This window comes from Perissodus microlepis, chromosome 13 (assembly GCF_051167445.1).
Source record: "Perissodus microlepis isolate ML-2025 ecotype Zambia chromosome 13, ASM5116744v1, whole genome shotgun sequence".
Classification (NCBI taxonomy): Eukaryota; Metazoa; Chordata; class Actinopteri; order Cichliformes; family Cichlidae; genus Perissodus; species Perissodus microlepis.
The window spans coordinates 22,088,296-22,103,281 of NC_140473.1; the positions used below are offsets into that span (position 1 = coordinate 22,088,296).

Sequence of the window (14,986 nt, forward strand, 5' to 3'; positions counted from 1 at the left end):
ATGGTCAGCAGCAATACTCGGGTAGGCTGTAGCATAAGGCTGTCCAAAGTGTGCCACTAACAGCCTGAGCTGTTGATATAAAGCAAGATAGATTCATGCTTTCATGTTGTTTGAGTCTCACCCTACTAACCAAATGCTACAGCAGAAATTAAGACTCATTTGTTTTTTCAGTCTTCTTTTGTCCAATTTTGGTGAGCATGTGCAAATTATAAGCTCAGTTTCATGTTTTTAGGAGAAGTGGCACCCTGTGTGGTCTTCTGCTGCTCTAGCCCATCTGCTTCAAGGTTCAACTAAGAAATGTAATAAATATGTTTTAAGGATGTTTTATTTTAATCAGTGTCATGCAGATGACTTTCAATTGTTTATTTCTTTTAAGTCCAAAGAGGTTTATAAGTACAGACCTTGCACAAGTGCTTTCACTATATTAAAAGTTAGGTTGACAATTTCATCTTAACTTAATAAAGGGAATAAAGAGAAATCCTTGTTTGTACCCCTAACAGAATTCTGCCAAAACAAAAGAAACTCTCAAAAAGTTGGTGTAACTTTTGAAGCAGCTGTCACTTTGGATGCTCATTAAATCTCTGATTGATTCATGCTTTTATGACTTCAGAAATATTGCCAAGTTGCGCTTCATTCTGTCATCCTCTGAATTAGAAATGTTACTGATGCCTTTATTCCATTACATCTTAGTAATTCCAATTCATTGTTTGCTTGTCTTAAAGCTTCCTTGGAACATCTGCAGGTTGTTTAGACCAACTAATGTGAGGCTTATGACTAAATCCAATGACTCACAGGTCACACCTCTGCTAATTTAACTTCTCCATCAACTGATCAGGACTCAATACTCAAAGAGTACTAAAGGAGCTCCCACACCCTGGAGCGTTCACTTTCTTAGCCCAGCTCTGTTGACTGATCTATTATTGTGTTGTGATATTTATCTCAAAACTACACATATTTGAATTTGACTTGTTTATGCACACAAACTTCACTTTATCATTTTGTCCATATGAGCAATACAAACATAGTCACTGCATTTCAACAAACACTCAGAAAATCTTTCCAAAAAACTCTTTATTGCATAAAAATACACACGCTACCAAAATTATTCAAACTACAGCAGAAAACCAGCTAGATTTCCAGTGAGACAGTCCCTATAGATCCATACAGTTACTAATGATATATAAAGCTGGAACTAAAAAGAAAAAAACAAGAAAAAAAACAGAGATCCATGCCGTGAGCAAAAACATGTTTTTGTTGCAATAGAGTTAGGAAGAGTAAACCTGCCCTCATTAAAAGGTATAAAATAACGGTTGTTATTTAGCAACAACTTTATACAATCTACATTTAATGCGAAACGCTTCAACTGGGTTGTGGCCAATAATCGAGAATCAATTACTAATAACTACCTCTTTGGAACTCTTTCTTTAATTGATTAGAAAAACTTCATCTTGCTTGGGCATGAAATTTGTCTCAAAACGAACAGACTTGTCATAAGTCAGTAAAACCTGACTTACCAGTTGGATCGAACATTCAAGGATTCAGAAACACAACACTGAAGAAGCTAAGGCACAAGTTGTCCACACAGTAAGTCAGACGATTGTACAACATTGTTTCTGTGTCTTATCAAACAAGAAAATGTCGGCCAAAGTGGCATCATGAGAACTTTTGGCGGCCTTTAGAAAATACACGTTTGGTCATCTGTCAGCAATCTGCCAGTATTAAAAACACAGTAAACCTACTGAGTTCATCGCGAGTCCCTTTAAACAAAGATTTTGACCACCTAAAACAAAAATGTTACCACATTTAGATGTTCTAAAATAACTATGATGTGGACGGGGATATCAGTTGTTATCAAGTTCGAAAAAGGTTAAAAAAAAAAATCTGGATTTGAGTTGTTCTTTTTTTTTGTTTATGTTAAATTAATCATTGTGTTCAGTGGAAATTTCTTTATATTGTCTTCCAGTTTAGAGCGGCACGCAGAGAAGCAACATGCACTGTGAAGCCAGAAAACAAGAAAACAACTTCTTTTTCCGGGATCACAGCAATCATCAAACTGCCGCCATACTCGAGAAGTGTATCATTAGCGGTATTCATGATGGGGTATTGAAGGTGTTTTCGGCCGACAGAGGGGGAGAGGTCAGAAGTGACGCTAAGAAAAATCTCAAAGAATTTAAAGATTAAGTTCTTAAAATCAGGTGAAGATTGTCTCTGACATTGTTTGTAATAAAAATGACAAGAAACAAAACACATTTTTCCAAAGTGAAGCAGAAATTGCTTCACTTCACAACTGTGTCAGTGTTTCCTACACTGTTGTTCGCCAAATCTGATCGCAATTTAGGCCGTGATTTAATTAAGTTATTAGAGGCATAATAGAAGGTTTGTGTTATAAATAGGTTTTTTGTGACTTAAGGGGAAATTAGGAGCCATTTCTCAGAATATTACTCCCTTCCTGCATATTTTTTAAAACATTTTTACTCTTACCTTCAATCGCTTTACTTAATAACACATCCAGACAAAACAGCACAGTGAACTCCCCCAGTTATATCCCTTTGGTAATATGGAAATTTAGAACAGAACTATGAAGACAAACAGCAAATGAATAAGAAAATGTATAAAAAGTTACAAACAGGAAAGTTGAACCACACAGACATTTTCTGTATAACTTGATTACATTCCAGAAGCAAAGTCTCCTTCTTATCATCTATACACAGCAACATACAGAACAAAAGACACAGAAAAACTAATGACGGCACACAGGACTAATCCAAGAAATGATACTGAATGATTTGATATCCTGTGCAAAATATTTGACTCAATATTTGGATTGCTTATCTATTCAAGGAGATACAGACAAATCAGGCAAAAAAAAAAAAAAAAGCTTTATACCTAACCTCCTTTAAGTTGAGTGCACTTAGGTGATCTTGCATTGACAATAAAGCACAGTCTCGTGGTCCATTTGTGAAATATTCACAAAATGTGAGCTATTTAGTTGACTATATGGTCATTATTTTATTTTTTATTTATTTAACTTTTCTATACCATCCTTTTAGGGACACATAAAAACATGTAGTAAATATAGTAGGTTAACCCAAGCGATACAGTTTTCCTAAATATAACCAGGAACTTGTGTAACCAAACATATAGAATTATAAAAAATATCAAATCAAAAATCAAAATGAAGTGTAAAATTAATATTTGTCCGTTTCTTGGTCCTTTGATTGACGTTTGCAACTATTTCACAAAGTGATGTGAGACTGTGTTAGAGAGTTACAGTTATAAAAGTACAGGTAAATTGATAAGTGTGTTTTATATGACAAAAACAAAAAAATAACATCATGATTATAATAAATCTAAAATAGAGATCTGTGTACTAAAGTAGATGCAGCTCCCAATTGCAGTCCACTCCCAGTAGGAATTACTTCTTGCCTATAACTTCACTCACAGATTGTAGAAGAGTGGTTTTCCCATTGCTGGACCATATTAAACTGAATAAGCCATTGGAAATCTTTGGTGAAACGGCACAGTGTAAAAATGTTCAGTGGCCAGTCCAGATGCAGCTCAGAGCGAAAAGTGGAAATGGCTATGACTGGGTGGGTCCCCAGGTTTTTTACTCACTCAGAAGAATAGATGTATTTGACCTTTGCCTGGCCGCTGAGTTCATCCTCATATCTCGGCAGGCAGCAGAAGAGGATGGCGCAGCCGATAGAGATGATGGTGGCGCCCCAGCCAAATCCGTAGGCCCAGGTGTAGTAATAGTTACCCTCAAAGATCAGCTCATTGAATTTGACTGGGTAGATGATCAGAGCGATGATTTGGATAATCGCTGCAGAGAGAGACAGACAAACAAGGCTTGGTGCACAGTGTGAGGTGATAATCTACACTAATAAATCAACTGATGCCAAACTGCCTAAACCAGCAATGGCTCAAACTAATTGTTTTTTTTTTACTTTACTAGAAATGTTGTCTAAAGTCATTGTTAATGGTCAAAAGCTAATTCAGAAATTAGGGTTTCAGGGCTTTAAATTACAACATGATGAGAACTACTTCTTTTCCTGGGATAATTAAGCAAAGTACATATTTAAGTTTTATTTAAAAACTGATATAAAGCTATGTGTTAACAACTGCAAAATGCCTCCGGGTTCACTCCAATAAATTAGATGGAAAATTAAACAATGCAATAATGATAACCTATTATTACATTTGATAATTTATGCAAGATCTCATTTTGGGGATAAATTGTTTAGAAGCTGATAAATGATCTATTGCATTTTTTATTAAGCAAGAAATAGAGGGAGATTTTATATAGCAGATTGGCCGAATAACTTACTCTCACAGACCAGTCAGTGGAAAGTAGAGTTCATTTTTACTGTGTAAATAAAAACCTACTAATAAAAAATATATTTAAACCATAAACTAGATGAGCAGAGTTTTAAAACCATTACAGAAAACAAGGAAGTTGAACATACTTAGTCAGTCATGCAGTCAACACTACACTGATGGTAACAGCAGGGTGTGAAAAATACCTTCACAAGCTTGTGTAAGAGTTTCATCAGCATATCAACATCTGGGAGTTCGAGGTGAGTTTTGGCAGACCTGTCATTATTACCAGGGATTATTCATGAGAAAGGTGCGACTCTGACTCAGTTAGATCCACTTTCCCATGACAGATGACTATTAAAACAGCATTATTTTGCTTAGGAAGGGCAGGGAGTGAACATAAACTACTCTGTTTCAACACGCACTTTCACATGAATTGCAAAGGCAGGCCTGAATTTTTGAACACTGCATTAACATATTAAAGGGGACGGGCCCCACAGTTCATCTACTTGACTGAAGCAAGCTCCTTTATCTCACTTTCTGTTCCTAATAGGCCAAATTTCTTCCGAGTCGCTCGCCTCATTAAAAAAAAAAAATGCTTTGAATGGCAGATGGGTTGGGCTGCTGTGCTCACAGCCAGAGCCAACCACAGTAGGAATGACCAAATTAGGGATATCCGCTCTCTTTGACATCATACAGACACAAGAGTAAAGACTTAACAAGTGAAGAAAAATATAGTTTTGAAGGAATGCTTGACAAAAATCATCAATATACTCTTTTTTTTCTATATTTCATAAATACACAGTTTAAATCAAACGTTCAAGTTTAGTTTGATTTGTTTGATTTTTAACCACCACCTCTTTTTGTAAAACCCTCCACCAGACTGAAACTGAACTTCCTCACCCCACTATTTTGCTCATTTATCCAGTCCAATCCAACATATTTCTGTAAAATGCAGCTATAAAATAAACCCTGAATCTTGGATTTGATTCAATGTAGGATCATATCTTCAACGAGGAGCTGTGTGGGCTGAAACAGCAGCTGGGATGCCGTCGAATAAAAATAGGAAAATAGATTTTTGAGGTGGCACATTTCTGTGCCAGTCATTTCTGCTATCTTTTTGGTGACTATTACAGTGTAAAGCAACTTAAAAAAAACACCCCACCACCTGTAACTGTGTCAGGGTCTTTCGTCTGTGAGGTGAGTCAGTCAGTCTGTCTGATAAACACACCAGCTGTTGCCACAGCAGCGTCACGCCTCAGGGGAAAAAGGCCTTTTCCTACGCTCACCCTCTTAACGCCAAAACACGCAGTCATTATCAGCGTCACTAGTTTTATTGTGTGATTGTATGCAACTCCCACATATTTCCCTTCCTTATTTTACAGTTTTGGTGTTGGTATAAAATAATATTTTCAGATTATTACTTTTTTTTTAACCTATTTTGCATATTGCTTCTATTTGGGAAGCTGCTGTCTGAACATTTGCAAGCTTAAACATGTTATTTGAAGATTAAAGCATCATGTAATGGACTGATAAGACCGAAGGCATGTTTGGTATCAGTTTCAGAGATTCTTATCTGTGGTTGAGTGTTGCTCTTCGTGTAGTTAAAGTTAATTTCATTTACCAACAAAGAATATCTGAAACGGAGGATTTTTTCTTCTTCTCAATACATGTCGCCAGCCCCACCTGACTTTGTTTACAATATTTTTACTGTGTAGATGTGGAAGTAATTATACCTGCAGAAATTAGGTGTTTGTGTGGATGCAAGTTTTTGTGCATGTGTGTGTGTATCTTACCAACAACGATCAAGAATGCTGCAACAGCAACCATAAGACCAGTGTTGATGTTACACATCGCCACAATGGCCAAAATGAAGGTGATGATGAGGATGATTAGACCAATGATCATTAGAGCAGCGACTGCCTGGGCCCAAGCTAGAACGAAACATAAGCAAAAACAATTGTGACACTCAAGAAGAAACAAAAGTCTGAAAAGTTCAGTTTTTTAAAATGAGTCTTTTTTAAGATTTTCAAACCTGGTATATGAACAAGTGTTACAACAGTGTATGTCTTATACACCGCACAAGGTACAACTCCCATTTCCATTTTTAAGTTAATTTTCTTAAAAACAAAACAAAACAACAGAAAATCTCTGAATATATTCTGTTAAAAATGTTGGTACATGTTACCATTAAGCCCTCAGAGAAAACAGCTGCAGAAAGTTACACCTGTAAAGCTGCACACAGACTTTCCAGTCTTAGTGGGAAGGTTTCGGCTGCTTTATGCCTCAACACAGCTTTGGTTTTTCTATTTATGGTTAATGTTCAGTAAAAAGATTCATGAAAATGAAGGAGGCAGCACTCTTTCTGCACTATTCATTCTAACTTTATTGTGCACCTCTGAAATCAAACCACCACCTTTTTGTAGAAGCTTAGAATTTGAAGCATTAACTGCTTACTGGGTCACATTTTATGCGTAAAAATTGTCCAAAAACAACAGTTTATGACAGCTCAGGATGCAGCTTGGTGGTAAATCCAAATCCCTCTCACTTTTGTTTGTGGAACTAAATGAATCATCTATTGTTCAATATGTCTACATGGTGTTTAGTCATTATTGCAGCTCCCCTCCCCAAGGCTGTGCTCACACAGCAAAATTACTAAGGTTCAAGCTGTGACAAATTTTGTTTTGCTCAACACACACACCACACCCTTAAAAGCACTGGAATTCTCTAAAACTCTGTAATGTCGGCAGACATACCTCTGAACTTTAGCAAAGATGCAAACCTCCCAAAATGCAAATTTTTCAATCTTTTGGACAAAAACTGATATGAGTTGTTGGCCAAATACTCAGCGCACCACCAGCCTTTGAACAAATTATCATGTGACACTGCTGCTGTTTGCAAAGAAGCACCAAGAGGTGTTCATTGTATTGTGAATAGGTTTTACTTGCATCAAGGATTAAAAACTTCCTGAGAGTTTTAGGCTTTATGTAAGCTCACCATGTGGATCAGCACAGCATTACACCCAATTCACCGATACTGGATAAGTTACACCCTAAATTATTCACAGCGTTTTGCCTGTGAATGTGTTCAGGTCATGCCCTACCTGCCTCAGCCACAGGCAGCATCACATACACATCAGACTAGTCCAACTGGTTCAGCCTTTCATACCCATGTCAACATCAACCAAGCTTCAAACTCACCAGTAACACAGTGTTCTGCTTTTTACCAAACTAGACTGGTTATCAACAGTTTGATGACTTCAGGCTTATTGTGAGATTCAGTCCAATAAACTTACTACAAGTATTTCTTCAAGATACTTCAAGAAGCAAAGCTCTCAAAATAAAACAAGTGAAACAAAGGAGACACAGTCACAGAGAGACATGCTACTATTTCAGCTGTTTTACATGGTGTCTTGATTCATTATTGGTAGAAGAAAAAGCTTTTGAGTTTCTGAACTGATACTTTTTGCCATACGAGAATTAAAAACTGATATAAAAGCTCCTACACTTAACGATGACTGTTTAATTTAAAAACATTCATGGGTGTGTCCTTGTTTACTGGGTGAGCACTCGAAATGCGTGTCCCAATCACTCACACTTAGTACTATCCAGCTGCTCAGCATCTGCTTTCCCCATTTAATCAAAACATAAAGACATTTGGCTGCCCTCCTACATTTTTACACTATCGCTACCCGCGTGCCTGAAACTGCCTCTAATTGCAAATTTACTAAAATGCTCCTATGAGTATAACTATGAAAACATACACTGACTTTCCCATATTTGACAAATCTAAACCTTCAGATAATAAGGATAATTTAATAGCTTTTATTCTAAAAGCTTTTAGAATAAGGCTTTCACAGAGGCAGCTGGGATCGACAACACCCTGCGCTCTCCCTGAAAGAATTTTAATGGCACATTCTCTTAACCAGAAACTCCAGTGTTAGAAATGCAGTAAATCGTACTAAAATAGCTCCTTGGTTTTGTTTTTTTTACTTGGTGTTTACGCATTTACATTTTTCACAGTTTGGGCTCAGCTAGAGAGCGGTGACAGTGAGTGGGCGATAAGCATTAAATCTCCAAATGCTGGTATTTAATTGAGGGCTAAAATGATTACTTGTGTGATTGTGCAGCTACTCAATTTTATTTAGATTTCACCAACTGGCAACAATCGTCATCTCAAGACACTTAATATTGTTAAGAACACTTTCTGTCTATTATTGTAGGATCTTTACCTTAAAATATAAAGTGTCTTGAGGTGCTTTGAAGTATGAATCATCATACCTGATACTTTTGATTGAAAATAAATCTGAAAATTACGCTCTGAGCTCTGACGGATATTAAAGTGGCCTTTTTGTCATTACTCTCTCTGCACAACAAACTGGGAAGACAAGCAGCAGATTAATAGATAAAGAGAGCAGTGGTTAAGTATATCATTTGCAGCTATCTTAATCTGTTGCTAATAAATAAGATATACAGACTGGCATGTATCATACTTAATCCTTGGAATCACTGTATCACTGTTCACTGTGGCTCTAAGAGTGTGTGTGTGTGTGTGTGTGTGTGTGTGTGTGTGTGTGTGTGTGTGTGTGTGTGTGTGTGTGTGTGTGTGCTTTCAAACAATGTATAGTTAGTCAGTTCTGACTCACAATGGGCTGCTGTAATTTGAAATATCACTCTTCCTCAAAGTGATGCAAAAATCAAATTTTGCCTTAATGCTGTGCTCCCCTAACTGCCCTAACACACTCATAAGGGCGTCACAAACTTCTTTTGTCTCAGCATGCTATCATATCACCCAACCCTTTGCCATCATTCACAGTCAAGCCTGTAATTATGCGATTTGTTCAAGCACTCATACCAGAACACCGAAACTGCTTCTTCCTATTTAAAACTGCAGTTCCTGAGAATTCAGTCTCTTCAGCTTTACAGGCAGTTGGCCTAAACGCCCTGAGGGGGAGTTAGTTTGGTCTGCTTCCAATATTCACAACATCCTACATCTTACACACACACAAACTGTGCTCTGGTTCTGTTTGTTTCCTTAGTTTTCAGAATATCCCTACAAGTATTTAAGCCAGAGAAACCACGGGGGCAAAATGTACCCTTCATCTAGCCAGCAGCCTACAGGCAGCTTTGTTCTGCTTCTTCTTCTTTGTGTAACTGCTTCTTCTTCTTTGTGTAACTGCTTCAGCCCCGCTGAGACTAAAGGAGACCCGGCCAAAACAATAGCAGAGAGCGGTTGAGGCAAATAAGGCTACGTTCACACTGCAGGTCTTGATGCTCAATTCCGATTTTTTGATCAAATCCGATTTTTTTTTGTCTGCTTGTTCACACTACAAATAAAATGCGACAATATTGTTTGACTGATGCCCCTTAATATAAAGACTTCGGACTTTACGTTTCCCAATTTTTGCTTTAAGTTATTTTGTTGTTTACATAATAATGTAAATAACCTAATAATTATCCCTATTGCTGTTTTAGAGGAGCGGTGCTTCAAAGGATAGTTGCAGATTTCTGTCAGAATCTGCAGATTATACAGTACAAATAAAATGTTCACGTTTCTCCAACGTTGTCTTCCCAACAGTTTCACTAACATCTACACTGGATGGCCAGGAAGCGTTCGCGATGTCCTATCGGGCGCTTCTCTGGCGCTGATAATTGGCGTCTGTCTTGTGTCAGTGACGTAAAAGACGGATTTAATGCGACATGACCGTTCAAACAGCAGTCGCTTTCTGAAACATCGGATATGTATCGGATTCAGTACCACATACGAAAGTGACCCAGATCGGATTTGAAAATATCGGATTTGTGCCGTTCACACTGTCATAGCATGATCGGATATGGGTCGCATAGGGTCAAAAAAATCGAATTTGATGCGCTTTCGCCTGCAGTGTGAACGTAGCCTAACAAAACTATTTAGCAGGGCTCTAGACTAACTTTTTGCCATGGGCGTACCGGTACGCCTAACTTTAAAGAGTTAGGCATACCGGCACAAAAGTTAGGCGCACACAAATTTTATAATAATTTATATAATATAATGTGTTTTTCTGGATACACTGTGCTTTTTCAGCTTTCAAAGATTGATGACACCGTGTCAGAGCACTGGCTATGAATTTCAGAAGGATCAGGCCTTAACTTAACAGAAAAGTTAGCAATAGTTCTTTTCCTATTACAGCTACATCCACTTCTGTCGTGCCTAGGCTGCTCACTAGGGCTGGGTATCATCACTGATTTCTATAATCCGTTCGATTCCGGTTTTCAAAGTCCCGATTAGATTCAACTTAGCCTCAGACAGTCAGAAATATTATAATTCTGATCATTTATCAGTACTGACTTCATCAGAATTGTGAACATCACAGCAGATGCCTTTGTGTGAAAGTAACTGAGAATAAAACACAGAAAAACATGAAGGAGATTTTCCTGGTCTGGCTTTTTATAGCAGATAACCTTAAAAATATTCTACAATGTTCTGCATATAAAGTTTCAATTTCTTCAGTGTTGAACAACAGAAAAAATAGGCTTTCTTGTCCGAGGTCATTTAAGTGAAAAAAAGAAAAAGAAAAGAAAAAGACAGCAGCCGACAGCGCTGCAAACAACGGTAGACTGGTGGGTAATAAGCGAATGAATAATACAGAAAACAGAGATTGGAGACGGGAAACTGTTCTTGAAGTACAGAGAGAGATAGAGAGAGAGTTAGCTGTGCATGAAGTGTGATTTTAATAGTCGTGGAAGCGTGTCCGTCTACGGGCCGTCGGGTGAGAAAGCGGAGAAAGACAAAGTTGATTCTGATGCGTCGGTCCGTTCTGTGTTTACGTCTTTGTGTGGAATCCGTGTACCTGCTCTCATTTACTGTTTGGTTGTTGTTGAAATGGTTTTGTGAGCTTTAATCTGAGAATTCTGGCGTTTCTGGCAAAACACAGTTATATTTAAAAGTCGATTCGGATTTAATGAATTGATATCGCTTTATTCAAGCTACTCACCTCCCACTTCCACCTGCGCTTTCAACTGGACCACGGCCAATCAGAGAGGTCCCGCCCCTTACTATCTCTGATTGGTTTAGTCCACGATAGGGGCAAAATGTGTGTCTGTTGTTGACCACAGGGAAGGTTGCAGATTTTTTTTTTTTTTTTTGCTACCCGAACAGTTGGTCGCACAGGTGCAACCAAATATTTTTTTTTAGTCGCACCACTGAAAAATTTGGTCGCATTTGCGACCAAATTGGTCGAACTCTAGAGCCCTGTTTAGCCTGAAATATCAAAAGAGATCAGAAAAATGCCAGAAAAACACTGACAACATGCTAGGTCTATAATACTCTTAACAACCACACTGGCGATTGTTGTTGTTGTTGTTGACTTTTTGGAGCTGCTGTCACAGAGTCATGGATATTTACATTAAACAATCATCCTAATTAGGGCTGCAGCAAGTGGTTATTCCCATTAACAATTATTTCTCAACTGACTGTTACAGTGAGGTCATTAAATACATGACATCACAGTTTAGTAGACTGTATATTGTGTTTTGTGTAAATAATACAAAACTAACTTATTTAGTGACATACAGTAAAACTGAGGTGATCTGTTGAACTGCTGATTAATAAAGTGATCATTTTAACCATGATTTAAACTAAAACACAGGCGTGCATGCATAGTATGAAACACAAAAAAGTAATATCAAAAGACATCTAAAAAATAAGGGGCATTTTCCTGTGAGTAAGGTTTTATGCCACTGAGTGCTAAAAGTACTTTTTTTTTTATGTACATATTACACAAAAAATACCAGATCTTGCTTTGGGACTGTGCTCCATGCTTAGATCTCTGGTTATGTTTTCTAGAAATGGCATTAAAGAGTGCAAGCAGCTCCTAAAATAATTCCCACTGTGAATGGCGAGTCTAATAAGTGATGCTACATGTATGCTTTGCAGACCCTAATTTGGAGCTGTGTGACATTAGGCTGACCTAGGTGACTTTCAAAGAGTCTGATAAGAACAACAATAGTGTCTCTGTTGGCCACAGCAGGCATGGAGCAACACAAATAAAGCCTGAGTAGGAGAGACCGAGAATACAAGTCTGTTCTGTTCTCAGTTATTGTTCCACATACTGGGTCTCCTTGTGTGTCGGTGAGTTACGTTTCTGTGGCTGACAGTCTTTGCTGAAGAATAAACTCATTAACTGGTTCTCCCAAAATAGCCACGTCTGTGTGAAATTCTGCTTCTCTTTGGTTTGGGCTGGGAGAAGCTATTAAAGTATTTTAAATGTACCCGAGTTGTTGTTGTTTTTTCCTGATATGGTTTTCGCTACCTGTGCAGATTCACAGAGTTCACAAAGTTCTTGTTCGTAAGGGTTTATTCAGGGTGCCCTTGAATCATTCTGATGAGTAAAAGTATTTTAATCCATTAAGTCATAGCAACAATGACCTCATCTGTCAACAGTTTGTCTTTATAGGTTTAATTTCTCTGTAAATCCATTTTTTTCAGGGGCTGTAATCAAAAGTGGACCTTCTGGTCACTAATGGTAAACCCTGAGGGGGGGCTGTGCAACTAAACAACTACTACTTTTCAAGAAGAACTTATCTCTGTGGTTGTTATGCAACCACCACAGTTGTGGAAACATATTTCACATATGGGTTGCTATGGGGATAGCACTATGAGTTTCACTGCTTTGATAAAAAGAGATTTATACATTATATGTACTGTAAAATGCACATTAGTTATTCGTGTGTTCTAATATGAAGATAACCTTTAAAATTACATCAACCAAGGATTCTATAACAAGGATGCCACAATTTACACAAACACCATCAAACAGCAGCTCTGCGCTGTCTGTTATGAAGGCCACATTTAGTAATTATCTTGATGATAAGAACATCAATATCTTAACAGTAAAAAAGCCCAGGCTTCACTTACTAACAGGCTTTTAGTCATCTTTGCTGCCTGTTGGTTGCACCCATTTCTGATACTCCAGAAGTATGTTTTCAAGATTCATGCTAATCATGCCATTAATATCAAACAACAAACATTATTAACCATAAAGGGGGAAAAAAAGCGGGGGGGGGGGGGGTTGTTATGGTTACACTCCATATAAAAATTCACAATTTACTTATAAATATCCTCTTTTCTTTTTTTTGCATGTTTTCACAACAATAACCTAAGTGTGACTGTATCCACTATTAGTGCATTTTATTACCTTTGATCCTAATCAACATTCTATAAAGAAAAACTTCAACATCCCATATTTTTCTTATCATACAATGTTGCACAAAGGAGTTATTTTTCTATACTTCTTCATACGAGTCTTCTCTGTATTTGTATTCTACAAATACAAAAAACCCCACAAATAAGAAACATGATGTTCTTTACCTTATCTTCCTAATAATGGTATCAGCCCCCCCACCAGAAAAGAAAATTCTGCCTCCGCCAATGCCCAGGTTTCATACTGAACAGGATATTATGTGAGGAATCGTTTCTTTATTCATGAATCTTTTTGCTGCCGTTTATCTACGTTTGAATCTTTTGCCTTCTTCGAACTAATGTTGTGACCCTTGACACAAACTAAAGAACAGAAAGCTATTTCAAGGAATGTTTCTCCTGGCGCGAAGACGTCAGCCTAGGAGGAAGGCACTCAGGACTTATTATCCAACAGCATTCAACCGCCTTTCTTTCAACTTAGTTTATTTAAGCTGGAGGTGATAAACGAGAAAAGAGTTAATGCTCGTGGAGACCAAAGTTCATTCCGCCTGCTTGCCTGACTGTTGCAGGCCTCCCTCCTCCCCTCAGCCTGGACTTCTTTAGCAGAGGTCAACACCCTGAAGCTACAATATGTGAATGTGGAATTTCGCACTGACTCGAGGTTTATTATTGGCTGCATTAAGGCATCCCATTCGCTCTTGTCGGATTATCTTTAAACAGCCTATTGTGTATGGTGTATGTGCGAGGTAAACTGATACTTACAGAACTCCATGAGCGACTGGCAATGCCAGTTGTCTTTTAAGCCGCGGCACTGCTTCCACATACTGGCGTAGTGAGACTTGGCGTCCTCGTCCTCTACCCATCCCGATTGTGCGCAGATGGCGATAAGGTCAAAAATAATGGCGAAGAGCAGAAGCAGGGGAATGATCCACCTGCATCGAGGGTAGGCGATCCCACAGCGAAACATGACCGACGATCAGCGAGCGTTGAGCGGCGTACACGGAGAGGAAAGTCGAGCAAAGGAGCCGAAATCTGTCCGCTCAATGTCTTATGCGTCTTTGCGCAGTGACAGTGACAGTGGGTGATGTGAGGATATAACATAAAAGCTCCAGCCCCACCCAAGAGTGAAATGTACCCGTCAGCCAGGTTAGGATCGTGAAGGGCTGGGCTTATTTGGATACAATAGCAAAGTATAGCCCAGCCCCACTCAGTGTGTCATATTACACACCCAACAACCGCCCTGTGACCGTGACTGTCTAAGCTCGAGTCCTGATCACAGAAAGGATTGCGTTTAACAGAAGATAGTTGAGCTGAATGCTGCAGAGATGTACTTTTCTTTTTCGGAATTCCAACAGGTAGTAATGGGTGATGTGCTGTGAGGTAGAAAATATAAAGAGAGAGTACAAAATAAATGTAATAAATGTAAAATGCCACAAGATGGCAGCCCAGCTAACCTTAATATTTTCTTTAAAGGTAAGGAGGTAAAAAAACA

At 38.2% G+C, this 14,986-nt stretch overlaps 1 protein-coding gene across 1 annotated transcript; it reads right to left on the reverse strand.

Annotated features, from left to right (window-relative positions):
- Window positions 1-1,054: 1,054 nt before the first annotated feature.
- perp (p53 apoptosis effector related to pmp22) lies at window positions 1,055-14,750 on the reverse strand. The gene is made up of 3 exons (XM_084947766.1): window positions 14,257-14,750; window positions 6,114-6,251; window positions 1,055-3,823 (listed from the first exon to the last, which is right to left on the reverse strand). The coding sequence occupies exons 1-3, from the start codon at window positions 14,459-14,461 to the stop codon at window positions 3,612-3,614; spliced, it is 555 nt and encodes a 184-aa protein (XP_084803892.1). The 5' UTR covers window positions 14,462-14,750; the 3' UTR covers window positions 1,055-3,611.
- Window positions 14,751-14,986: the final 236 nt, after the last annotated feature.

Coding starts and splice junctions, on each gene's coding strand:
- perp (XM_084947766.1), bottom strand. CDS start 14,461: ATGTTTCGCTGTGGGATCGCCTACCCTCGATGCAGGTGGATCATTCCC. Junction 6,252..14,256: donor CCAGTCGCTCATGGAGTTCT/GTAAGTATCAGT, acceptor GTTTCGTTCTAG/CTTGGGCCCAGGCAGTCGCT. Junction 3,824..6,113: donor AGCATTCTTGATCGTTGTTG/GTAAGATACACA, acceptor CTCTCTCTGCAG/CGATTATCCAAATCATCGCT.